This window comes from Podarcis filfolensis (assembly GCF_964270895.1).
Source record: "Podarcis filfolensis genome assembly, chromosome: 6".
In the NCBI taxonomy this organism is placed as follows: Eukaryota; Metazoa; Chordata; class Lepidosauria; order Squamata; family Lacertidae; genus Podarcis; species Podarcis filfolensis.
Window position 1 is genome coordinate 96,854,135 of NC_139609.1, and position 24,792 is coordinate 96,878,926.

General features: G+C 48.9%; 2 protein-coding genes and 1 long non-coding RNA gene across 15 annotated transcripts in view; 1 reads left to right on the forward strand and 2 right to left on the reverse strand.

The window, feature by feature from the left end:
- The window catches only part of ASXL1 (ASXL transcriptional regulator 1), a 31,876-nt gene extending 15,574 nt beyond the window's left edge, over positions 1-16,302 (forward strand). Inside the window, exons 3-12 of one of the 2 annotated variants that reach the window (XM_083618334.1) lie at positions 237-345; positions 807-927; positions 3,661-3,758; positions 5,356-5,449; positions 6,563-6,709; positions 7,731-7,894; positions 7,982-8,078; positions 9,829-9,934; positions 10,483-11,068; positions 11,857-16,302. In XM_083618334.1, the coding sequence (XP_083474460.1) occupies positions 237-345; positions 807-927; positions 3,661-3,758; positions 5,356-5,449; positions 6,563-6,709; positions 7,731-7,894; positions 7,982-8,078; positions 9,829-9,934; positions 10,483-11,068; positions 11,857-14,658 (4,324 nt within the window). In that variant the 3' untranslated portion in view covers positions 14,659-16,302. The remainder of the gene's footprint in view (positions 1-236; positions 346-806; positions 928-3,660; positions 3,759-5,355; positions 5,450-6,562; positions 6,710-7,730; positions 7,895-7,981; positions 8,079-9,828; positions 9,935-10,482; positions 11,069-11,856) is intronic. The other variant, XM_083618335.1, reaches the window with a different exon arrangement.
- LOC310764868 lies at positions 3,765-5,398 on the reverse strand. Its single transcript, XR_014549298.1, has 3 exons — positions 5,292-5,398; positions 4,744-4,980; positions 3,765-4,690 (listed from the first exon to the last, which is right to left on the reverse strand). It is a non-coding gene; the product is annotated as an uncharacterized lncRNA (long non-coding RNA).
- Positions 16,303-17,640: 1,338 nt separating the features above from the next.
- NOL4L (nucleolar protein 4 like) overlaps positions 17,641-24,792 on the reverse strand; it is a 135,578-nt gene continuing 128,426 nt past the window's right edge. For all 12 annotated transcript variants that reach the window (XM_083618640.1, XM_083618641.1, XM_083618636.1 and 9 more), the window contains 3 exons: positions 23,922-24,044; positions 23,303-23,504; positions 17,641-21,900 (listed from right to left, as the gene is read on the reverse strand). In XM_083618640.1, coding sequence (XP_083474766.1) covers positions 21,692-21,900; positions 23,303-23,504; positions 23,922-24,044 — 534 coding nt within the window. In that variant the 3' untranslated portion in view covers positions 17,641-21,691. The remainder of the gene's footprint in view (positions 21,901-23,302; positions 23,505-23,921; positions 24,045-24,792) is intronic.

Sequence of the window (24,792 nt, forward strand, 5' to 3'; positions counted from 1 at the left end):
ATTTGGTTTGGTAGTGATTATTCTGATCAGGGAGTTTGATGAAAACAATATGTTCTTTATGCCATGCAGACAGGCTGAAAGTGTCTTTTCAACACTGGGGTGTCTTGCCTTGCTGTGCTGGGTTGGGGTGGCTGAAGTAGCAGAGTTTCCATAATAATTTTCCTGTTAATTATAAAGCAATGTGTGTCTGAGCTGCCATATCCAATGATGCATTTTCCCTTCCTTCCTTCCTTCAGTGGCACATCCCCGCTGGCCTGCCTGAATGCCATGCTCCACTCCAATTCAAGGAGCTGTGAGGGGCTTTTCTACAAACTCCCTGGGCGCATCAGCCTTTTCACCCTCAAGGTAAGACCAGATTGCTCTTCCTCCACACCAGAGATTTGGCAAAGGTTTAGCTAGCTGGCAAATATTGAATGAACACCTGACACATGATAGAATCTGATATCTGGACTTTCTGGCAAGCTGGGCTCACAGTCAAAGCTAACCTGCTATTTAGCTTACATATTCTAACCTGCTTGCATATTCTAAACTGCTATTCAGCTTATATAGCGCTCATAATATTTTTAAATATTTGAGCATTAGTGCCATAAGACCTACTAACCTGACACACAGCATATTGTTTTTTTCTAAAGCCGCTGCTTAAAGCAGCACTTTTAATCAAAGTGGATGGATCAAGATTAGTGTGTTTGCTAACCCATTAACCAGGTATTGGACATCAGGGTTCCCTTGGGTTCAGTATTATCCCTGTGATTTTCCACTTTGATTCGTAAGGGGAAATTCACCAGAGCTTTGATTTGTCTTTCTAGAAAGACGCTGTGCAGTGGTCCCGGAACCTGTCTGCCCCCGAAGGAGAAGAGCTGGATGATGCTGCTGATGCCGAAAGCAGTGGCTCCAACGAAGCCAGCACTGTGAGCGGCGATAATGACAGTAAGCGCCTGCTTGGCCGAGTTTTTATTTAGTTAACAGAATCTGTATAACCCTCTCAACAGTTTACAAAAAATTACTGATAAAAATCAGAAGCTAAAAACATTTACCCCAAAATGTCAAAATACAAACAATCATCACAAGTTGAAATATACATTATAAACTAAAGTGATGTGTGCTTCAGATAGAATTGTAGAGTTGGAAGGGACCTAGTCTGAGTGGGCTTGCCTAAGTGAAGAAGTTTGGGGCAGGTGCCAAAAACATGTATTATTAATAATTTATTAATGAAAAATATTCATATCCTGCTGCATCATAAAAGTATATCACAGCAGTTTACAACAATATAAAGTCATAAAACCGGACAATAACATCATGAAAAGTTAAAAGCAAAAATAAATAAAAAACAAACATCACATCGACACACCATTTGTTGGGGGGTGTAAAGAGTAAGGTTACCATAACTTCCGTCATAGAGCTTCAATATGTTGATGACATATTGGAAAATGTTGATCACTTTTCCTACCTGGGCAGTTATTTTTCCACAAGGGCCAACATGGGTGCTGAAATCCAGCATTGCCTGAGTTCTGTGAATGCGGCTTTCTCCCGATTGAAGTGCAGGGTGTTTGAGGACCGAGACATTCACAGGGAAACCAAAAAGCTCGTTTACAAAGCTATTGTACTACCAACCTTACTGAACACTTGTGAAACATGGACCGCTTATAAACACCATCTCCAACTCCCCAAAAGTTTCTATCAACGGTGTCTCCCCAAAATTTTACATATACTTGGGAAGACAGGCGAACTAATATCAGTGTACTGGAAGAAGCAAAGATCACCAGTGTCGAAGCAACGATTCTTCAATGTCAGCTTCGTTGGACTGGTCGTGTTCAGATGCCTGATTATCGTCTTCCAAAGCAACTACTCTATTCTGAACTTAAAAATGGAAAGCACAATGCTGGTGGTCAACAAAAGAGGTTAAAAGACTCTCTCAAGGCAAATCTTAAAAAATGTAGTGTAAACACTGACAATTTGGAAACACTGGCCTGCGAGTGCCCCAACTGGAGAACAGCCTTTACCAAAGGTGTCATGGACTTTGAAGACGCTCAAACTCAGGACGAAAGGGAGAAACATGCTAAGAGGATGGCACGTTTGGCAAACCCTCACCGTGATCAACTCCTGCCTGGAAACCTATGTCCCCACTGTGGAAGGATGTGTGGATCCAGAATTGGCCTCCAGAGTCACTTATGGACTCGCCGTTAAGACTGTGTTCATGGAAGACAATCTTACTTAGCTACGAGGGATCGCCAGAGAAGATGACTCTTAATTGGCTGCCTAGGCCTGGCAGAAGAGAAAAGTTTCCAGCAAGCATTTAAAAGTTGGCAACAGAAGGCAACAACAGAATACCAGCAAAGTGTTCCACAGGACTGGGCCGATGACACTAAAGGCTGTTTTTCCACTGTTGTCAAATAAGCCTCACCAACTGGGGGAGCCTGCCTGGTGTCAGTAGGCAGGAAGTTCCAGACTGTAGTTGCTGCCATGTTTGAAATATAATTCCTTTCAAGTGGAGACTGAGTGGCACTTGTAAAATGTCAGTTCTACAGATCAAGGTGGTTGAGTGGGCATATGTGAGGTAAGGTGAACCTTCAAGTAAACGAGTCCCAAGTTGATATGGGTTTTATATACCAATAGTAACACTTTGAATTGTTCCACTTACAGATTGGCAGCCAGTGCAGATCTTTTAAGCAGAGGTGTAATTGTCATTAATTCTACTCATATTGATCCAGAGCAGAACTCCAGTGTATAGTTAGCAGAGTAAAAACTTAAACACGTTGCAGAATTCGCAAAAAAATAGATCAGAGGCAATTAGTATTTAATCCATCAGAGCTTTACTCCTACTGAAGGCAAATGAGCCTAATGGTCACAAATCCAATACATTCAGGACTTGCCCTGTCCATAAGAAATCCAGTTGCAGCAGACTTAAGTTTACAATAACTTATAAGAAGACTAAAACCTTAGCACTATATACAGAACACCACACCAGAAGGAACAAAAATTTTTTCCTTCCAGTAGCACCTTAAAGACCAACTAAGTTAGTTCTTGGTATGTGCATGCACACTTCTTCAGATACACCAGAAGGAAAAAGAGGTAGAAAAGAGTGAAACCCAGGCTCCTCCTGGCCTTATTATTATAGTCAGCATGACATTGACAGAAAGAGAGAACCAGTTTTAGCCATCTGTACTCAGTTTCTCTGAAGGAATAACCCAAACATCATGAACCTTCTGCTTGTTTCTTTCACGCAGAGAAGCTTCCAGAAGCCTCTTGGATTAATTAGAATAGGAAAGATCTCTACACATCAGATCAATACTTTCTGTACCAAAAAATGCAAACTGACAGTAATATGCTGACAGGGGTTTCACTCCTGTGAGCAATCATACTGCAGCATTCTGCACAAATTTAACAAGGAGAGTCCAACCTTGCTGTAATCCAGGCCTGAATTCACCAATGCCTGGATTACCATGGTCAAGCTGTCTCCGTCCAGGAATGTCCAGCTTCATCTGGCGAAAGGCACTCCTTGCCACTGAGATTGCCTGAGTCTCCAGTGATGAAGCTGGATCCAGAACTGCTTACTTGCTTGTTCAGCGGAAGTGCAGCCCTGTCAAGGGCAGACAATTGGCCAACCCTGAGCTGCTTGTTTCTTCCACCAATGTTGATGGGATGGTTTTTTTTTCTTTTCAGTATCTCTAGATGAAACCTCCTCAAGCGCCTCTTGTTCCACTGAGCCTCAGAGCAAGAATGTACCTGCTGTTCGGGAGAGCCATAGAGCAGCCTCACAGGTAGAATGGGGGCATTTGACTGGGGACTTGTGGGGAGTGGGGCAAAGCAGAATGCATCAGGAAGGATAGCAATGCATATAAACCTTTTTAAGTAAAAGAAGAAGTAAAAATAAAAGAAGGGCTCAACAGAGCTCTGGTGGGGTAGAAGGAGAAACCTGAAGCTGCACAGGTTGACCCGCCGTGGCAGCTCTTCAGCAAAAGTCTCTCCTTCAGTTGCTGCTATCCTCGATGGCTGAGTTCTGCCTCCACAATTGGAGGCAGAATGCTTCTGAACACCAGTTGTTGGGATTCACAAGTGGGGAGAGTGCCCTTGCAAGATTGGGCAGGCAGACTAGAATTGCTGCATAGAAGGGCCACATAAATCACCTACTCCAGGTAGGTACCTGTCCAGATTTTTGCTGAAGGAATCCAATTATGTAGATTTGGCAATTCGTCCAAGTATATCCCTCCCCTCCCACCACTTACTGACTTGGCCAAATTACTTCAAAAAGGAGTGTCGCTTGGCTCTTTAGGAATGAAACACAATAGGAAGTTCACAGTTTGTGTACGGTCTGCACTGTGACTTCTTCAGAATGTTCATCTGGCTGCTTATGTGCTCGAGGACTAACCAATTAACCATGTACAGTGGTACCTCGGGTTACATACGCTTCAGGTTACAGACTCCGCTAACCCAGAAATAGTGCTTCAGGTTAAGAACTTTGTTTCAGGATGAGAACAAAAATTGTGCTCCGGCGGTGGGGCAGCAGCAGGAGGCCCCATTAGCTAAAGTGGTGCTTCAGGTTAAGAACAGTTTCAGGTTAAGAACGGACCTCCAGAACGAATTAAGTACTTAACCCAAGGTACCACTGTAGGTGTGTTTTGGATTGAAGCAGAGTCACTGTGATTGGGGAATTCAACTTTGAATTAGCTTACCCAGGTACACTACCTTAGGGCTTAACCAGCAGTTAGACTCTTTACTTGCTTCATGACTTGTTTTGCCTCTAGCCTTTAATATAAACCTGCCTTTCTAAATACATAAATTTGCCTTTTGCCTTGTCCTCAGTGAATATTGTAGATATTTCTGCTATGAATATGCCTTAGAATCTTAAGAGTTGAAGGGAGACATTGTAGGCCACATGGACTGATCTCTTCCCGGCTCAGTGCAGGAACTCTGGAGCTGAACAGCCCCAAGAGGTGGGGGCCTCCAGTAAGGAAGGGAGAGGTGTCATTGCCAAGCCTGTTGCTTTAGCCTAAACTAGGGGTCAGCAAAGTTTTTCAGCAGGGGGCCAGTCCACTGTCCCTCAGACCTTGTGGGGGGCCGGGCTATATTTTTGGGGGAGGGGGAATGAATGAATTCCTATGCCCCGCAAATAACCCAGAGATGCATTTTAAATGTAAAAACACCAGGCAGGCCCCACAAATAACCCAGAGATGCATTTTAAATAAAAGGACACATTCTATTCATGTAAAAACACGCTGATTCCTGGACCATCCGTGGGCTGGATTAAGAAGGCGATTGGGCCGGATCCGGCCCCCAGGCCTTAGTTTGCCTACCCATGGCCTAAACTGATACTTCCTCACCAGCGTTGTCTTTCTTTTGGTCTTTTCTGGGATACAGGCAAGCAAACAGAAGAAAAAGACAGGAGTGATGCTTCCTCGTGTAGTTTTGACTCCTCTGAAAGTAAATGGTGCTCATATGGAAACTTCTTCAGGTGAGCCAACTCCCCACCCCCATTGACTTTGCACATCTACATGAGCTCTCCAGTACCAAACCCCTATCTGGCACCTCTCACAAGAGCTTCCGAGTGCCATGCACAACAGAGATTCTTTGGCACTTTTTAGGTCTGCTAGGGCTCTGTGCTACACATTGTACCTTGTTCCGAATACAGCTCACTGGGAAATTGGTTTAAAGTGTCTCCTAGGCTTTGAGTTCCATCCCTGGCTTCATTTAACACTATTATTTTAACAGAAGAGAAGAAAGCAATAGCTGCAGCAGCCACCACCCGGCCTCTGCAGTTGTAGATACTGTACTTGTAGGGCCTTAGCATGGGTGGCCTTTGTTCAGATCCTTGGTCATGGAGCATTCTTGGGTTGTTGTTTTTTTAGTAGATCATTTTTATTAAATTTGCAAGAATATAGAAATACAAAAAATCCACAAAAATGAGATGGCAAAAAGGTGGTTAGCAGATTAAAATCTTGTACCTTCATCTGCATTGTTGCATGGAAAAATTAGAGACATTTCTACTCTACAATAATAATATTTTTTATTTATTAAATTTATATACTACCTTTCATCCAAGGATTACTGGAGTGATTTGCATTATAAAAACCATCAATATTACCATCATCAAACCATCCTAATCATTTACATGGTGCTTACATCTAGACACTATATATGTAAAAAGAAAAGAATGAGAAGCTCTCTCAGCAGGCTTAGAGGCTGAAGACAGACAGGAAGGGAAGTAATTGTTGCCAAGCATAATGACAGGAGTAAAGGGGGCTTTGAAACCAGAGGGGACTGGGTGGCGCTGCTCCTTTCCTGTTCAGCTGCCTATCCTTTTCTGTGCTTATTCTCACTTCCTGCCTCCACCGCCCCAAAAAGCCAAGATAATGGGAGCTGGAATAAATTGTGCAAACTGAGTACTGTAATGTCAAGATTTGGGTTTCTGTAGCGTAGCATTTGCTCACCTGACCATACCCTTACCTGTCCGAGCCATAGCTGCTTACCTTGGTCGAGGTTGTGTTTAATAATAATAAGGTCCAGTGAGGAATGTGGGGAGTGTTTAACGTTGTCTCGTGGGGTGCTCCTTGCTCACTGGTTTCAGGGTTCACAGGGAGACAAGTTGGTGGCGAGAGCAGCAGCAGCAGCAGCAGTTCCTCTGCCCTGAGTGGCAACACTGCTATACGCAGCAGGACAGAAATCAGCAGGGACCCTCCACAGCTGATCCGAGGATTCCGGAAACCCACAAGTGGTAGGTGCAGTCTGTTGTCTGTATCTAGATTTCTTGTTTGAAACAGAAGGAGCCCGGGGCTTTTATAGGCAAGTCCAGGCATTCAGGTCTGCCTTGGAAGTCCTGCTTTTTGTACCATCACCTTAGACCAGCACATTTATTTCTACAGGCTTTTAATGTGTAGTTTTGCTGGTACATTAAACTGATTTTTGGAATTTGCTGTCTTTAGATGGCAATGTGCTGAATTTATATTTTTGTAATTGATGATAAATGGCTTTTGGTGTTGTTCATTGCATTGCCCTGTGGGCAGAACAATATAGAGCATTGCATAATTTTAACCTTCCTCTATACCCCTGTGAGTAAACAAACTCCATACAAATCCTCAAGGAGCAGGAACGAAGAGAATCTGTTACTTGTACAGGACTATATTTAAAGTTTCTGATAGAATCTTAAATTTTCTGACGGGGGATAAAGTGATAGGCTGTTCACTTTTCTCTGTCCAGACAATTAAAATCATTCGTAAAGCATGCTTGGTTTGTGTCTCTTCTACCACCACCGCATGAGCTGATGGTGTTTTCCTGTGGTCGTTTTTTAAATGACTGGAGGTGGGTGCTCCTGTTGGCCCCTGAAGTATAGAGCTGGGGAGGTGTTCACTGACTGAAGCAAGCAGCCCCAGGCCAATTCTCTCTCCTTTGGGGGCCTGTCATTTTGCTTGGGGGTAGTTGCTACATCCACACATCTGTCCAGACACACTCCAGCTGTTTTCCTCCTGGAGCAGAAAGCTCTTTAGGCAGGAGGCCTCAGTGGTTTCAAAGTGGCTCCATCGTGCTTGGCATTCAGGTGATGCCAAGGTCTTTTGAAAGACCTAATTGTTCAAGCTGCCTGTATCGGCCTCTGCTGCTGTCTGTGTTGATTTGTGGAAACCTGCTTGGAAGCGCCTTCTGTGTTTTGGAGGGCTACAGCTACCGGGTTGCGGGCAGGGCCTCTTGCATGTAGACTGTGTAAATATTCCTGGTTTTATGAGACTCTTCAAAAACTGCAGGACAAATGAAGAGGAACCGAGGCGATGATATAGACTTTGAGACGCCTGGCTCCATTCTCGTCAACACAAACCTGCGAGCGCTGATAAATTCCAGGACCTTCAATGTTCTGCCCCTGCACTTCCAGCAGCAGCTGCTTCTCCTTCTCCCTGAAGTGGACAGGCAGGTACGGATCCCCACCAGCCACGTCTTGCCCCTCTGTTCTGCGACACTTGTGCACGCTTCTCATCTGCTGTGGCTTGTTTCCTTTTAGGCTGGGACGGATGGGCTGATGCGGCTGAGTGGGAGCGCACTGAATAACGAGTTCTTCACCCACGCAGCCCAGAGCTGGAGAGAGAGACTGGCTGATGGTAGGTGCCTGGGGTGGAGCGGCTGCTTTGGTAGAGGCCAGGCAGTGCAGAATACACTTAAAGTCGAACTCCCCGGATCCTGCGTTGTGGTGGTGCAAGTCACTCTGCGCCTCTTGATTTATGAGGTGGCAGGAGCACAGGCTCCAAAGAACCTTAACAGAAACATTGGCGGCTTTTTCCCAGTGTCAGCATCCATCTTCTTCGCTGACCTTCCACCTTGCAGACAGAGTCAGTAAAATCTAATTCTGTCTGCTTTAGCAAGAAAGCCTGTTGGAGTGTGAGGCCTCAGGTGCCTCCTGCTCTGCTCAGTTGTGTAAGGTAACTTGAAAAAAAAACTGTAGGAAGCTTCCGGTGGATTATGAGGCATCGGTGGTGATACCTCTGTATTTTCAGGGCAGATCATCAATTTGGCTCTTAAGTATTTTTAATGATCTGCATGGGTCAGAAGTACAGTGGTACCTCAGTTTTTGAATGGCTCGGAAGTCGAGCGTTTCGGTTTTCGAACGCTGAAAACCCGGAAGTATCCATTTTTGAACATGCCTTGGAAGTCAAATGGCTTCCGCTGAGCCCCCCCCCCCCAATTTTCTCTACTGAGTTTGCCAACCGCCCTTTGTGCCTCGGTTTTCAAATGTTTCGGAAGTCAAACTGTCTTCTGGAATGGATTACGTTCGAAAACCGGGGTACCATTGTACTTCCACCTCCTAGGCCAGAAAGCCAGTCTAAAATCAGAGACTCGTGCAGTTGTTTTTATGAATTTATTTTTAGCCAACTTGATCACTGTATGCTTTTAGTGAAAAGGCAGGGTATATACGATCCTTTCAGCTATGAGTCTGTATTAAAAGATTAAAGATCCTCATCTTGCTGAACCCCTGGAGGGAGAAATCTCTAAAGAGGAAGGCAGCCAAAATACTTTTAGGTTTCCTTTTATCTCCCTTTCAAAGATAACAGCTTTTGGCACCAACTTGGATTCTAAGAAACCTGTGAGTGTCTGCCATGGAGCCACTTTGTTGCAAATGGTTCTGGGCTTTGTTCTAACCGAGGGCACCCTCTTTGGCATTGACATTGTCCTCATGCAAACTAAGTAGGTGCTTCGGATCTTGCCCAGGCTGTCTTCTAGCTATACATTGCAGGGGACAATTAGTTGTGTGGTGAACAAGCTGCGTTTGGGGGGAACCTTGTTCACCATACTTGTTTCCTCATTGAGGAACCCCTGAAATGCTGGCGGAAACTCCAAGGTTCCCCGGATCATGGCTCCCCTATTGCTCTGAAGCATTCGGTTGCATCCAACAGGGCTTATTCCCCTTGCTCTCCTTTTCTCATGCACCCTCTGGAGCAGATCTTGAAGATGCATGAGGGACTGCAGGGGAGAAGAAAGGGGAGCTCTGTTGCAAAAGCAGAATGGCAGCATTGTGTTTCCACCTTTAAGACAGTTAGTAGAACTCTTGTCAGTTAAAGAAAAAGTTGTTCATATGTAATTTACATAAGATTTCAAAGAACATGTAAAGCATTCAGCAAAGCTTCCCCACGTTGATCGGTTTTTAAAAATGATTTTGCCCCATTTAATGCTGTCCCTTTGGCACCAAGGCAGAGTCCCCCTGAGATCATTACGGCTCACCTGACAAGAGTGCAAATGTATAGTCTCTTCTGCCCTAGACTTAACCCTGCCATGCACTTGCCTGATGCGACATTTGTTGAGTTGGGATACTAGCACCTGCTGCTTCCAGCTTCTCATTGTTGGCTTTTTTTGCAGGGGAGTTCACTCATGAAATGCAGGTTCGCATAAGACAAGAAATGGAGAAGGAAAAGAAAACAGAGCAGTGGAAGGAGAGGTTTTTTGAGGACTACTATGGGCAAAAGTAAGTGGGTGTTTTTATTGAATACCTTTAAAAAACAAAACCACAAGCTAACTTCACCTGTTTCTGTGCTATCACTTGTGGTGGTGGGGGGGGTGTAGTGTTGCAAGGGGGCCTGCAGAGGTTTAACTTTCTCAGGGAGGCCACAGTTCACCATCTCTACCTCCAACCTTTTAATTTTTAAAATGGATTTTTACAGGTGATATCCAGCCAAGTCATACTTGGAATAGACTAATCTAATTTAATTGACCAAAGTTACTAATGTTGGCTATCACCCTAGGTCTTTTAATTTGCAAGGGCAATTAAAGTTCTGGCAAATGAGTATGAAGGCAATGGGTTGACCTAGCAAGAATTTGCAGTTTTTAAAAATGCTGTAGAAATTCAAGGCAGAATTGCTTTATAATGTACAACAACCTAAGTTTATCCTGAGGTGCCCCAGTTGATCTTGGCTACTGGCTCAGGCAAGGTGTCAAGTTCCAGTAGAATCAGAATAATATCATTAACTAATTTGGGGTTCCTTTCACTTCCTGCCTTGTGTCCCTGACCTACAGGCTGGGCTTGACTATTGAGGTGCCTCAGCAAGAAAAAGGAGCTCCAGTTAACAGAGAGACCAGGGCTTCCTCAGCCTCCCAAGAGGAACCTCCAAGGGTGCAGCGTGGCCCTGTCACCCGGCAGCGAGACGGACACTTGAAGAAGCGTGCCCTCCGGTGCAGAACCCGGGAGAGCCTGAGCAAACTCGGCGAGGCAGAGCACGTGGAGGCGGCCAAAGAGGCACCGTCCCCGGAGCCAAAGTCCCCCAGTCAGAGGGACGCGAAGCCGGAAGTGGACTTGTGCGAAAGGAGCCGGGTGTCTCCGAAATCGGAGATTTCGCCTGAGGCGACCAGGATCCAGAGCAAGGTAGAAGTTGCGATGCCGGCGGCCGCGGCGTTGGGCAGAATCCCCAGCCTGTCCCAGGAGCCCCAAGACCAGGAGTCCAAGGAGCAGAAGAGGAAGTGCTTTGAGCAGGCTGCCTCTGCCTCCTTCCCCGAGAAGAAGCCCCGGCTTGAAGATCGTCAGTCCTTTCGTAACACAATTGAAAGTGTTCACCCAGAAAAGCCACAGCCCACCAAAGAGGAACCCAAAGTCCCACCCATCCGGGTAGGTAACAGCCTCATACCAGGTCGTACAGGCCTTCGGGGACCAGGGCTAGAGCGACCTGGAGCAGCCTGTGTTTGATAGTCTCCTTCTCTCTCTCCCTCTGGGCATGGGTGGGGAAGGAAGGCAAGCAAGCAGATGGATGAGCTTGGAAACGCCTTCCCTCCCTCGGAAAGAAAGCTTATTCTCTCTTCTGTTTGCTCGTCTGTAAATGGAGGGTTCCTCTTGCAGTTACTTCCAACAAAGCCTTTTGCTTGGTTCAGTATAGCTTAAATGCACCCATGCCATTAACAGCTTTGGGCACTGTCCTCTTAACTTGGTCCCGCTTGGACAACTTTGGAGAGCCTCTCTCATGCCCTCCGCCCCAGTCTCATTTGGGTCAGCTCCTAGAGCTTCACTCTTAGCAGAGCTTCAGCTTGCACCTTCTGAGTGAGAAAAGGCCTGAGTTGGAAGGTTTTTCCTGGGCATACAGATTTTTTACAGAAATGTTTTATTTGCTGCCTGCCCAGAGCTCAAGCTTCTTTCAAAAACAATGAAAAGCATTAAAAGACAGTACAGCAAAAACCCAACTAGCTTATCAGATACTCCTTCTTCCTAGGACTCTGGTAATGAATGCCTTTACCTGACTTCATTCCCAGAAATCTTTTGAGAATAACAGTTGAAATGATGTGCTTGCAAGTTTTCTGGAGCCCCATCAAGGGCTCCTGTGCAGTAGTAATTCTAAAGCACACATACCCAAGCACCAGCACATTGTGTAAAACTGTTGTTGTTCTTGTCTGCTTGTTTTACAGATTCAACTTTCCCGCATCAAACCCCCCTGGGTGGTTAAAGGTCAGCCAGCCTACCAGATATGTCCTAGGATTATCCCCAATACAGAACCCTCCGGCCAGGACAGAAACGGGGACTCAGCCTCTGCTGACTTTAAGGCCTGTGCTGTGCAAGGCAGGATCCAGCGAGAGGCTGCTTCTCCTGCCACCGCCATTGGAGGTGGGGGTGGGCCGGGAGGAGGTGGAAGGAACACGGATGAAGGCGGTGGTGGTGGTGGCGGCAGCGGCAGCGGCTGCAGGATCCGGCAGCCCGGTCACCGCCCCAAATACTGGCGATCGAAGAGAACTCGTGGGAAGTGCAGGTCAGATTTACAGCGAGCACAGCTACTGTCGTTTTCACACCTAGAAGAGGAGACCGGCTTTGAGCTGGCCAAAGCAGACTCTTGCGTGCAAAAGGCCTCTTCCCCACAGGCAGAGGGAGATTTTGCATTTGGGCAGGCCTCCAGCCTGACTTCACTTCGGTCTGAAGGTGCTACCCAGCTTGCAGAAGCTTCCGGGGGCAGCTGCTTGGGAGGCGCTGTGGCTGAGCCGTCCCTTGGTCACCTAGCCACGGAGACGCCAGTGGGCAGCTCTGGGCAGCTCCCAAGTGATATAAGTAGTGAACCGTCTGCAGGCGCTGCTTCCCAAGAGGGACGTGGTAGGAAGGAGGGAAGTGAATTTTCTCCAAGCAGCAAACAAAGCCGTTCTCCAGTGGCTCTCTTCAAAGGTGCAAGTAGAACGGAAGTGCATGAGCATGGCCACTGTTCCCCTCCGAATTGTGCCTCTATTCTGAAAGAAACCACCTCTGGTACTTCTAGCCGTACCGTTGGTCTGGAGAGCAAACTAGAAAAGGGGCCAGATATGGCATCTGGCCCAAACATAGAGGAGCATATCCCCAATCCAGAGAACTCCAGCATTGTCGGGACAGAGGAACTCTCCTCACAGTTCCACATGTCCCCAAGCCAGCTGGCCCCACAGCAGCACGAAAGAGAAACGCCAGGCGGGCTACGCAACACCAGCAAGGATGAAGTTTCTCCATTGAAGCCATTGCTGCTGTCTGAAGGCAGTTGCCTTCCCCCGTGGGAGGTGTTGCTGAGGACAGGAGTGGAGACGGACGGACAGCAGGCGAAGGCCAAGCCAAGCACCAGCCCCTCCAGTGACGAGGAAACCAGGAGCATTCTGAGCGAGACAACGGAGACAGCATCCGACTTGGAAGCTGAGCTGACGGATGAGAGCGCAGAGTTGGGGCAAGACTACAGCAAAGCCACTGAGAAAGGAGCTGATCCTGACAGGGGCCACCAGGAGGAACATAACAGGATCAAATTAGAAAGTTTGGTTAGAACTGACACTTCCTTGTGCAGGGAGGGCTTGCCGTCAGAAGCAGGGACCACCAACACCTGTCAACCGCAGGCATCTCGTCTGCAGGAAGCTTGTGAATCTTCCCTCCGTGTTGATGCAGAAGGCCAGGAAAGACCTCTGGTGGTGGAGACCCCCAAGCCTCTGTCTATAGAAGCAAGCAACCCTCTGGTGGTTCAGTTGCTCAAGGGAAGACTGCCTCTCAAAGCAGTTCTTCCAGGGGCCCATGGCAGCCCTAACATAGTAGCTGCAGCCTCCTCTCTGAACAAAGTTTGTTCTTTCCCAGTGGAGAGCAAGTGCAAGAGTTCCCTTTCCCAAAAGCCCTCTAGGGATGAGGGGTTGGACACAAGCGGCAAAGTCGGCAATGGATACTGTGCACCAAGGTTTCTGAGGGACTTCCCCAAGAGGCAGTGCACTTCTGGCCCAACACCTTTGCCTGTGGAGAGGGTAGAGAAGGAACCAGAGAAAAGCTCAGACTCTCCAGATCGAGCAGTGGGTACTTCCCAGAAACCTGATAAGCTGGGCCTGGGAGGAGCAACGTTCTCCTCCTGCACTTACAACCATAGAAAAGATTCCTCTGCCGCTGTCCCTGCAGAATCTCTTGCCCCTGGGAGCCCAGAAGAGAAGCTGAAAGCGACCGGCACAACCTCTCTGGGTCCAGATCAACCGAGAGGAGGAGCTCTTGGGAAGAAGGTCTTTGGCTCTGGCTTCCCCTGCAGTGCAGCTGGCAGAGCCCAGCACCCCAGAGTCCTGGAACCCTCTCCCATCCTGGGCATGCTTTCACACAGTAAGCTGCTGCCGCCCCCCAAGAGTGGCGCGCCTGGACATGGCGTGCAAGTCACAAGGGAAGACTGGCCTCCGAAGCAGCGTGCGCACGTTGGAGGAGGCGGTGGCAGAGGAGTGGAGAACAAGAAGGTCCTGCCATGCTCTGGCCCAGCCAAGAGGAACGTGGAGAAGAGGAAGGAGGCCCCTCCGAGCCCTGTGGAGCTGATGGAGCACCTGCAAAGCAGCCCTCTTGTTGGGAACTTGCCCTTTTTCAAGTGGCCAAGGGAACTGGGGAAGGGACTTGCCCAACCCCTGGAGCCCTCCTCCATCCCTTCCCAGCTCAACATCAAGCAGGCCTTTTACGGGAAGCTTTCAAAGCTGCAGCTGAATTCTGCCGGCTTCAATTACGCCTCCAGCGTGCCAGGCTTCCCCAGGAGCCTTGCAGGAAGCATGATGCAGCTAAGCCACAAAGCGAACTTTGCTGCGTCCCGTGGCATGTCCCTCTCTGCACAGATGTTTGCCGATAGCGGCAGCATGGAGGAGATTTCACTCAAGTGTTCATGCAGCCTTAAAGCCATGATCATGTGCAAAGGCTGTGGGGCGTTTTGTCACGACGACTGCATCGGCCCCTCCAAGCTTTGTGTGTTGTGCCTTGTGGTAAGATGATGAATTACGGCCCTGGAAAAGGGATTTGGGGGGGTGGGAGCTGTATATTTCGTGTGTCTGTTTTGATAACGAGGATTCTGGAATCTGTACACAAAATATTCTGGTCATAATAGAGGCAATGTTAGCACTGTATATTTGATTTTCCTGCTAGGATTGGACCATCCCATTTCTGAGGGGTTCCCTGCCCCAACCCACAAGAATTGCTGAACATTCTGCTTGCTTAATGCCTTCCTTGGCACTAGTGATTTGTGTTCCTTGAGCCCTTTGAGGAGGGAGGTTTGCTCCATGGGAACTGGAGCCAGCACCATCCTTTTTTCTTTCTTTCTTAGCGGCTGGGTTAAGTAGACCCCTCTTGGCAGGGGGAGCAGAATTCAGTCTTCCATTCTCCCTTCCTGCAATCTTCCCGGCTTGGGTTGGGGGGCGGGAGAGGTGGTTGTTTTTCTAGATCCTTCCACTTAGAGAGAGCAGGAAATAAATGGTTGTGGGCTTCAGGGCTGGACTGCAGGACGAGGGTCACCACCGAGATGGTGAGTGTGGCGTCATCTTCCGTATTGGAGGGGCCTGGCTGTGTGCAGCTGTGTCAGGGCAGAGGCTTCGGCTGCCATTGTCTTCTGTCGCAGGCAGCCTCTGCGGCAGAGGAATTGTAACCACCAAGGGGCAGTGGGGCTGGGTGTGACCTTTTTATTTTCTAAGCAGAAATTTTTAAACTTTTTGTTCTTGGGTGTAAAAAGTGAAATGTTTGGCTCCTATATGTACCCTCTATGCATCTGTTGGATCATGTATTTATATGTTGTACACAGTACTGGGCAATTCTGTAAATTGATGTTATGTACATAAAAGGGTTTTTTAAAATTCATTTATTTTTCAGGCTGCAGCAGTATTGCATTAAAGTGGTGTCGGTTACTAATTGCTGTCCATAATCGGAGCTGCTGTGTTCTGTCCTGCCTCATGCCTGCAACGGCCTCTCCTGCTCTTTGAGCGAGAGGCACGGCGTTTGTTTCAGGTCTCGCTCAGCTGCTCTGGCTCCGAAGTTCTGCTTCTCACTGCCCCTCTTGCAGCTCTAGAGGGAGCTGGAGGCAAGCGCTCAGGGGGCACGTTTAGCCGGTGGGAGCAGGCAAGCCAGCGCGCCTCGCCTTAGGGTGCCCTGCGTTGGCTGCAACGGGCTTCCCTCTTGAGGGGCGAGGGAGGAAGCAAAGGCTCCATTTTCATTAGAGCAAATGGATAGCAAAGGTCAGTCATCCTCCTCTTCTCCTTTAGCTCCTACCTACCTCTTCCTTGACCGGACTCCTCATTTTCATTAATTGTAGCCCTCCCCGCTCAAAAGCTATAGAAGTGTAAAACCTGGACCTCGTTTTCCAGAAAGGTTTACTCTTAAATCAATGTAGCAGCTTTTTAGTTGGAAACATGGAGATGAGAGAGGTTAAAAGAATTGCGGTATTAAAGGCAACTAAGCTGATGGTCTAAAACCTGCTTACCAAAGATGGGGGGGCAGAGTTGGGGCCCCTCACTCTGCACCCCCTCGGGGCCACTGTAGTGTACAGACTGATGCTGGTCTGGTGGGGAGGGGGAGTCCTCTCTGATGACCCCTGGTGTTGTATGTCCCTTGTGGTATTGGAAAAAAAATAAACATTTTGAAAAAGCAAACTTGTGGTTTTAATCTTCCTTCTGATATTTCACCAGTTCCATGCATGGGAATTAGCAAGAAGGGATGTTCTTCAGACTTGCTTCTCGTGCAATGCAATAACACAGCTCCCTGCTGGAAAGTATCCCACACTGAAGTTGCCCTGGGTGGGGCTGCACTCCCCTAGGAGATTTGCAGATGGGAGGGGTGCTCCTGTATTCAATGCTGTCGTGAGGTTTGGGTGGTCTTGGTGGCTAGGATTGCCTTTTTCAGCTCTGGCTGGTTCACTGACTCCAACCGCTGCTGGAGGGAGATGACTCGGCCACCATACTCCATGCTCTGGTAACTGCCATATTGGATTATTGCAGTGCACTGAATGTGGGGCTGCCCTTGAAGACTCCTCAGAAACTTTAGTTGGTCCAAAAATGCAGCGGCTACATTACTGGCTAGGGTTCTATTTAACATGTGTTAAAGGACGTGGGTGGTGCTGTGGTCTAAACCACAGAGCCTAGGACTTGCCGATCAGAAGGTCGGCGGTTCGAATCCCCGCGACGGGGTGAGCTCCCGTTGCTCAGTCCCTGCTCCTGCCAACCTAGCAGTTTGAAAGCACATTAAAGTGCAAGTAGATAAATAGGTACTGTTCCAGTGGGAAGGTAAACGACGTTTCCGTGTGCTGCTTTAGTTTCGCCAGAAGCAGCTTAGTCATGCTGCCCACATGACCCGGGAAAACTGCAGACAAACGTCGGCTCCCTCGGCCAGTAAAGCGAGATGAGCACCGCAAACCCCAGTCATTCGCGACTGGACTTAAAGGTAAAGGACCCCTAACAGCTACCTTTAACCTGTGTATTAAAACAGCTGCACTGGTTGCCAGTTTAGTTTTTGGCCCAATTCAAGGTGCTCACATTAGTGTTTAAAGCCCTCAATGACTCCGGCCCCAAATACCCAAAAGACCACCTCAGGTGCTGAGATTGGTAGAGGAGGCCTCCTGGTGGTAGTTCCTCTGTCCTTTAAGAGACCTGGAAGTTGGTAGACAGAGAGATGGCCTCTGTGGTGGTCTTTAAGCTATGGAACTCCCTCCCCGCACCCAGAGGTGCACCTAGCAACTTTATTATAAAGCTGACATCAAATGTTGAAGAAAGGTGCCTGTTTACCCTGGCTTTTGGCATGAGGTGCATATATTTATTTTTTCGTAAGTTATTTTAAACTGGTTTTAATGTAACATCCTGGGACCTTAGGGTGAAGGGAGGACAATTAATTAATTAAAATAATAACAGATTGGAGCAGAACACTGCTCTGCGTAGGCCTACAGATGGGAGAAGTCTACAGCTGCTTGGGAGTCATATTGGAAACTAGAAGATGCGTTCTGTTTGTTATACAGTGTTTATTAAGTAGATTCAGTCTTATAATATGATATACAGACTCAAAAAAATTCCACATACTTATGAAATCAGTGCATTTAGCAAGTAATACCATGGATGGAAAGAACCGCTCGATTTAAACAGCTCGTTGGTCTTTTTAAGTGAATGGGACAAGGAGGTTGGCCTGTGCTACTCATTTCACAAACAGAACAGAATTAAGTTGCATTACATAGAACAAACACACGTTCTAAGAATTAAAATATTAAGCCACATTTACTGGAAAAAGATCCACTGTATATAACACAAAAAGTATTTCCATAGCACATGGAGGAGGAAGTGCCCATCTGCTTAGAAGAGCCACATGAAGTTGCATAGGTGCCTGTCAGGGAAGGTCTTTTTTTAAGAATTCAAGAGATTTAAGCCATAAAGTGTCACCTTCTCAAGCTGGTTTTAAGTGCCATTTCCTTCCTCTAGCGTCTCTAGGGAAGTAGGGTGCCTCCTGGGCTTTGTCAATAGCTGCTGGAGGTCTCGTTCCTGGGTCACGCGTGCCCCACAGCCCCCGTTTCTTGTGCCTTGGTGCTCAGGGAGCAGAAGACAAGAGTTAAGTAGTGCCATCCTGTGGACTGACTAGCGAGGGAGATTCTAGCTGTTTGCTTTCACCTTAGTCCTACCGCATTAAAGATCCCGATAGCTGAACTGGTCGCTGGAGAACACGGAATGGCTTGTGTACAAACCCTTTGGGTTGCAGCAGCACATCCCAGGAGTGGGGCGGGCATGCGCGCTTGTGCACAGAGATGGGCAGGGTGCCGATGAGAGAGTCTGTGGCTCTGCTAAGCAGATGAACAAGGGTGAGGGGGTGTCTCACCAAGAGCAGGTCTTGCAGAACACGGGATGTGCTGGGAGTTCTGTACATGTAAACAGTACACTTTCACTGAGTCCAAAGTCAGGAGCAAAAAGTACAAAGGTTCACATTGGTCTTAGGTAGATACAGGCGAAGAACTGAGCTGTACAGCTCTGAAACAACAACCAAACCGAACTTTCTCTAAAGCACCACTAAATTATATAAAAATCAGACCATGGACAGATTGTAGTTGGTATTCCGGTGAAATCACTAGGCTACCTTGTAAAAAGTTTTACAAAAAATTACAAATCAAAATCTTATTTAACCCTCTGAGTTCAAAGCAGCATTTCTCGTAAATGAACTGGTACTAAACGTTACAGCCGTCTATGAGAGAGGGGAGGGCCTTCCAGTGTTGGGAGAATGTTTGGGGGGGGGGTTTCTACTTGGAATCCTGCAAATGCTTTTCCCTGGCCCAAAATGCTGCTATGGGGAAGGGACTCGTGGGTGGAGATTTCTCCTCGGTTTTTGTAAAAAGACCTGCCGGCCCATGCAGTTCTGTGGGCTCTCGTCCTGTTTTTAAGAACAGGTGGGGTGGGCCTTCTGCAGGAATCGGGGTCCCTACTCAATAGGATCATCGGCTGAAGACCACAGAGATGTCCTAAGACAATTAGAGCTATAAACACACACCAAAAAGATGGCTTCCGTGGCCCAAATGTGACCACAGATGCTATACTTACCTGAACTCCACCCAACCCTGATGTTGGTTGTGAGCCCCGGTTGGCTTTCCCGTTGGTCTCTTTCCATGAGCCTTATCAGATCAGTCTCAAAACATTCTAACCAGTGGTTTAAAAAACGAAAGCAGCAACATACGCACACGAAGCCAAGTTCCAAAGTGATCTAGTGAAGAGGACTCTAAAAAGTTACACCCGGGGTGGGGTGGGGTGGGGGAGACCTTTACCTAAGCAGCCTGTTCTCTTGGGTAAACAGGCCCCCCCCCCCGCCTCATGGCTATGGCTCCTGGTGGCGCCTCCAGCAATGCGAAGGCCGCACATGACAAAACCAAACACCAGGATTTTATTACGGACAGCGATTGTCTCTGCCACACTTTCAACGCTCAGGGTTGCACAGAAGCGGTGTGGTAAGGGCTGATTCTTTCCTGGGCCTTTCACAATAATAAATATTTACAGAAAATCAAAGTTGAGAGGGAGAAGCAGCAGGTCACGCACACCTGGGTGTTCTCTGCTGCAGAGGAAATCAAGAGAGAAGTGGGGCTGGAAGGAGGGCCTTCCCTGGAACCCCTGGGGTGTCACTCGGCAGACTCAAAATAGAGAAACTCTGGGGATGTGAACTAGGATCAGGAATTCTCATGTGCAACAAAGCCACGCTCACGGAGAAACAATGCAACCGAGCCATGAAGAGCCGCAATTGCCAGGGGTCTGCAGTAGTTTGTTCCTGAGAACTTCTTGGGTACAAAATGTGGCTTAAAACTTAAGTCTGATCCCAAGCAAATATACAGGGAAGAAAGTTCCTCTCAAACAAGCAAAAGTCATTTCCGTACAAACTGGGCGTAGGAATGGAGTGTTGTATTTCTTTCACCTCATGAAACAAGGCAAATAAAAACTCTGAACAAAAGAAGCTCACTTCCGATAGGAAAATGGCCCGGTATTCCTGGCCTATCGGCCCTAAATGGGAGAGCTTCCAGTAAGGAACTTAGGAGTGGTGCTGCTGCAAATTTCTCCTAAACTTTGCAAGGGCTGGTACTCTGTAGCCCTTTCCCTAGCAAGCTGTGGCATCATGGGGAAGCTTGGGGGCAGTCAAAGTTACCCAGCTGGGAGCAGAGGGGAGGTGTAGCAAATTCACCCCATTTCCGAGGCCTTCGGCTTTCTGGTGTCTTCTGCTGGCTCTGAGCAGTTCCCACGGCCTGGCTCTGCTGCCTCAGCTCCTCCATTCCTGATTTTAGCAGCAGTGAAAAAATATTGCACTGAGCAAAAAAGCAAGTGCATTTCGTGGGTGGAGAGGCATGGGCGGGGGCTGTGGGAAGGAGAACTGGAGGGGAGAAAGTAGTGGCTCAAGCCCAGTTCCAAGCATCAGAAACTGGGCTTCTTGCAGGAGTCCTTTGCCTAGTTGGCTGCAAAAAAGCTTTTATATAAAAAACAAAACCCTTCCAGGAATGACGTGAACAGGAAGCTGCATTTCGTCCCTTCCCTTTCCCCTTCATGTAGCTAATGCAACCCTGCCCCTCCCCAAAAAACAAAGTTAGGAAGGGCAGCGAGGAACAGGCCTGGTCTGCTGGCTCAAATGCCCCTGAGGGTTGACGACTGGACTCTCCCCAAGTCTGGAAAAAACCCACAACGCAGAGTGAGGTAGAGTGTGGAGGAAGAAGGCTGGGCAGCTGCTTCTCTTCTGGGCCCCAGGGGCTTTTCCTTTAAAGTGACCAGAGCAAGTCCTGCTAACTGGAAGTGGCTGGGGGACGGGGCTGGCCTCTGAGCCTCGCGGCTTCTGCCATAGGGCTGCCTGGTGAAAAAGTGGGAGAAGAGGCAGAGGGTCTGCAGCTGCCTGGGCGGCTGGTCTCCTCATCCTCACCCTCCAGCCCCCCGGGAACACGGGACGGAATGTGTGACGGTGCAAGATTAAACCTCCTCCTCATCTGACAGACACAAAAGTGGCAAATCTGTACAAACTCAAAAATTCATTTTCAAAAAAAAGAAAGAAAAATAAATTAGGGGGTGGGGGGAGAGAGGGAGAAGGGGAGGAGAAATCCTGGCGGGGAAGGGCCCGTTTCTCAATAAATATGGAATTTCTAAGACGTGGAAGAGGCGGGGGGGCAGGTGCTGGAAAGGGGGCTCTACAAAAGTAAATTCTGACTGTGCCTGTAGCTCCATCCCCCCCACCAGCTCTCCCCACCCCAACATCTTCCTCCCCCCAAAACAGTCCTACGTCTCTCCAGGCTGCAGGCCGGCTCCTTTGGGTCGGTGTTGGAGTGCACTGGCGCAGGCAGGTTCAAAAGGCAGGTCCTCAGGCCCTGGGCTCCTGCTCCAAGAAGAAACAGATCTTTTTGGATCCCACCTTATAAAAAAATAGTCAGAACCTGTGCCAGCTTGGAGGTGGTTGGTAGGCAGAGCAATGGCCAGTCCTGAGCAGATTATCAAAGGGAGCCCCTCTGCAAGCAAAGGACAGTGTCTTCTGGCACAGGAGCCAAAGGGAGGCCAGCAGTCAGTTCTGCTGTAAAATGAGGTTTTCCAGTTCATCTGCAGAGCGGAGGAGGAAGGCTGCGGACTCCCGGTAGCCGGCGATCAGCTGCCGCACTGCACTGATCTCCGTGGGGCTGAGCTGGGCGGCTGGCACCCCCCTGTTCGTGCTGTTGGTGGTGGCAGGGGTGGGGGTACTGGGCGCCCCACTTTTCATGCTGAGGTCGGTGGGGCCTGCGGGCAAAGAGCGGGAGAGGGGCGGTCAGGAAGCACAAAGGATGCTGCTAGCAGGGGGGTCACGGGGGAGCCTGCCCTCCTCCCCAAAAGCCCTGCCCCAGAAGAGAGATTTCCCGTCACAGGGATGCGTGTTGCTCATCAGCCTCCGGGAAGAACACAACCCGTGCGATTTGGGTGGCTGTTTTGGCTTTAGTGTGACTGTCGTAAGCCACTATGAGCCAAGGGGCAAAGCGGGGCACACGTTTAAAGAAACGGAGGAGTACCCGCATGTACATCAGTGTTAGCAAGCCCAGTGTTTGGGCTCTGGGACCACATTGCTCCCCAAACACTGTCTGCGGCTGCCTCCAGAAGGATAGCAAGGCAGGGCAGCCCAGGGAGGTGTAGACAGCCAGGGAGGGAGCTTTGGGCAAGCTTGACAGGCCAATCATTTGCCCTAAGCAGGGCGCAGGAGATACCAGATTTGAGATGGGACAAGGAGCCCTGAACAGAGAGAAAGCAAGCAAGCTGGGAAAGTGCCAAGCAGAAGAAGGCCTGAGGCCCCAGGGCTCTCCAGCAGAGGAAGGGCCAGTGCCCCCCGAGCAGAGTGCACTCAAGGACCCGCAATCTTCAGGGAGCAAAACGCAACTCCCTCTCCTCCTCTCACTCAAGGGGATTAGGCTTCAGTGGCTGGAGCCCAGGGTGGGATCTTGCTTCAGAGTTAAGAGGCATTAGGAAGGGATGAGAAGCGTTAATCCCAGAGAGGCATCTTTTGCGGCTCCAGAAATCACATCCTTCCAGCGAGGGCAAGCGGTGAGTGAGAGGAGGCCAAAGGCCACTGAGGCACACCTCACGACAGGCACTCAGAGGATCCTCCCCCCATTCGCAAAAACCAAGAGGGGAAGGTGGTGGGGGGTTCACACCTCCACATTTTGTCAAAGGACCCCCAGAGTCTCCCATTCCTGAGGCCAAAGGCACAACAAATGACAGATGCACAGGGCGAGGGGCTGCTGTGTTGGCTCACGAGACTCTGGCCTGGACTCACCCTTTGAGGGCAACACCTGAGGGCACAGCAGGGCATTCTCCAGCCTGAGGGCTGCACGCCTTTGTGGGGGACCTTCCACAAACCACATGCCAGTAGTGAGTGTGGACAGACAGACACAAAAGGGGGGGCAGAGTCACCCCACACTTCCTCTTTTTCTCACATGCACACAAAACATTCACCGACTCCATTCTCTTCCTGGCCCCTTTCTCTCTTTTCCCTTCTCGCACCCCTCCCCTCCTCAACTGCCTCATTTCCCCACAGCAATTAGGCTTTTTAAAAGCTCCCTGTGGCACCAGTGAAAGCTTTCTAAAAGCATAATTGGTGGGGGGGTGTGTTGAGCCAGAGCTTCTCCCCCCACCACTACCACCCTCTGCTTACCATTACTGTGATTCCCTGTCTGGAGCGAGGAGGCAGGTTGCAGGCTGCCTCCAAGGCTTCCGTAGCTCCGGTAACTGTAGTTCAGGCTCCCGTTGATATAGACGGGATCTTGGGAGAAAGAGGAGGCTGGCAGTGTGTAGGACGAATGAGTGATGGCGGCCGAGTCCCGGGAGTGCTGCTTGTCCAGGGCAACTGGCTCATCCTACAGGGGAGGAATCATAGAGCTGCAGAACTCAAAGGGACCACAAGAGTCATCTAGCCCAGCCTCCTGCAATGAAGGAGGCTCTTTCCCAACATGGGTCTCTAAGCAAGGGGTGCACCAGTCGGGGGGAGGAGCGTGCCTGGCCTCAGGCCCCTCCGGCCAGGCAGGGGCTGAGGGAGACGAGGAGCCCTTTGAGCCAAATACCCAGAGGCCTGTTCTTTCCTCTCCCCCCCCTCACTGCGCATAGCGCCACACCCATTGCCCGCTCTCAAAGCCACAAGTACAACATGCAGTCTGCGCAGCTTGTGAACAGGTGGTGATGGGGCGAGCACAGGCACAGCAGCGCAGGCACAGCACCCCCAGGGCACAGAACCCTGCGTCCAGCGCCAAACCAGAGGTCAGCTCCAGGGCCCGTACCTGTGACGTTTGGTAGATCTCCAGCCGCATTCTTTTGGCTGCTTTCCGCGTCTCACTCTCGCAAGCTGCTGCCAGGATGTTCTCGGCCATGGCTGAGGTCAGGTGGGGCGGGGTGGGCCTGGTCTGGGGACACATAGAGCCGGGAATGTCAGCCGTCAGATAAGAGGGTCAGTGGGTGGGCAGGCAGACCAGACAGTCAAAGGAGAAGAACCACCAGCTCAGTGGGAAATGAATGGTTCTGTATTTACATGCTTATATCCTTCCTTTTGGCCTCCAAGGATGCTTAGAACACATCAGTTAAGAACAACCAATTAAAAACCAACCGATTAAAAACCAAGAAGTAAAATCTAAGGGTGCTCGTTCAAAATGCCAAGCCACGTAACAGGGAAGAAAAACCAAAGCAACACCAAAGCAGGCCACAACAAAACAAAAGGAATGCTAACAATGCGCTGAAAAGCCCATCAGGCATTGCAAGGGAGGGAATTCCACAATCTGGGTGCCATGATAAAAAAAAAAGTCCTGTCCTGGAACCCCTCCAAACTCCTGATGACATGCTTGGTCCCAAACCATTTAGGGCTCCCCCCACTTTAAAACAAAAACAAAACCTTTTCTGGCTTTAAGGATACTTTACGTTGTACCCACAAGCAAACCAGAAGCCAACAAAGATCAACAAACACCAAATAAAACAACATGTGCAGTATCCACAGCCACAGCCTTGCCTGCTGTATTTTCAGAAACTGACGTTTCTAAGTTTTCAAAGGCAGTGTAAAATGTGCCGTAGCAACCTAACCTTGTTGTGATGTGACCTGGGCACATGAAACAGTGGCAACATCTATGATTTCCAGGAAAAGGTGCTGTGCCAAAGCATTCC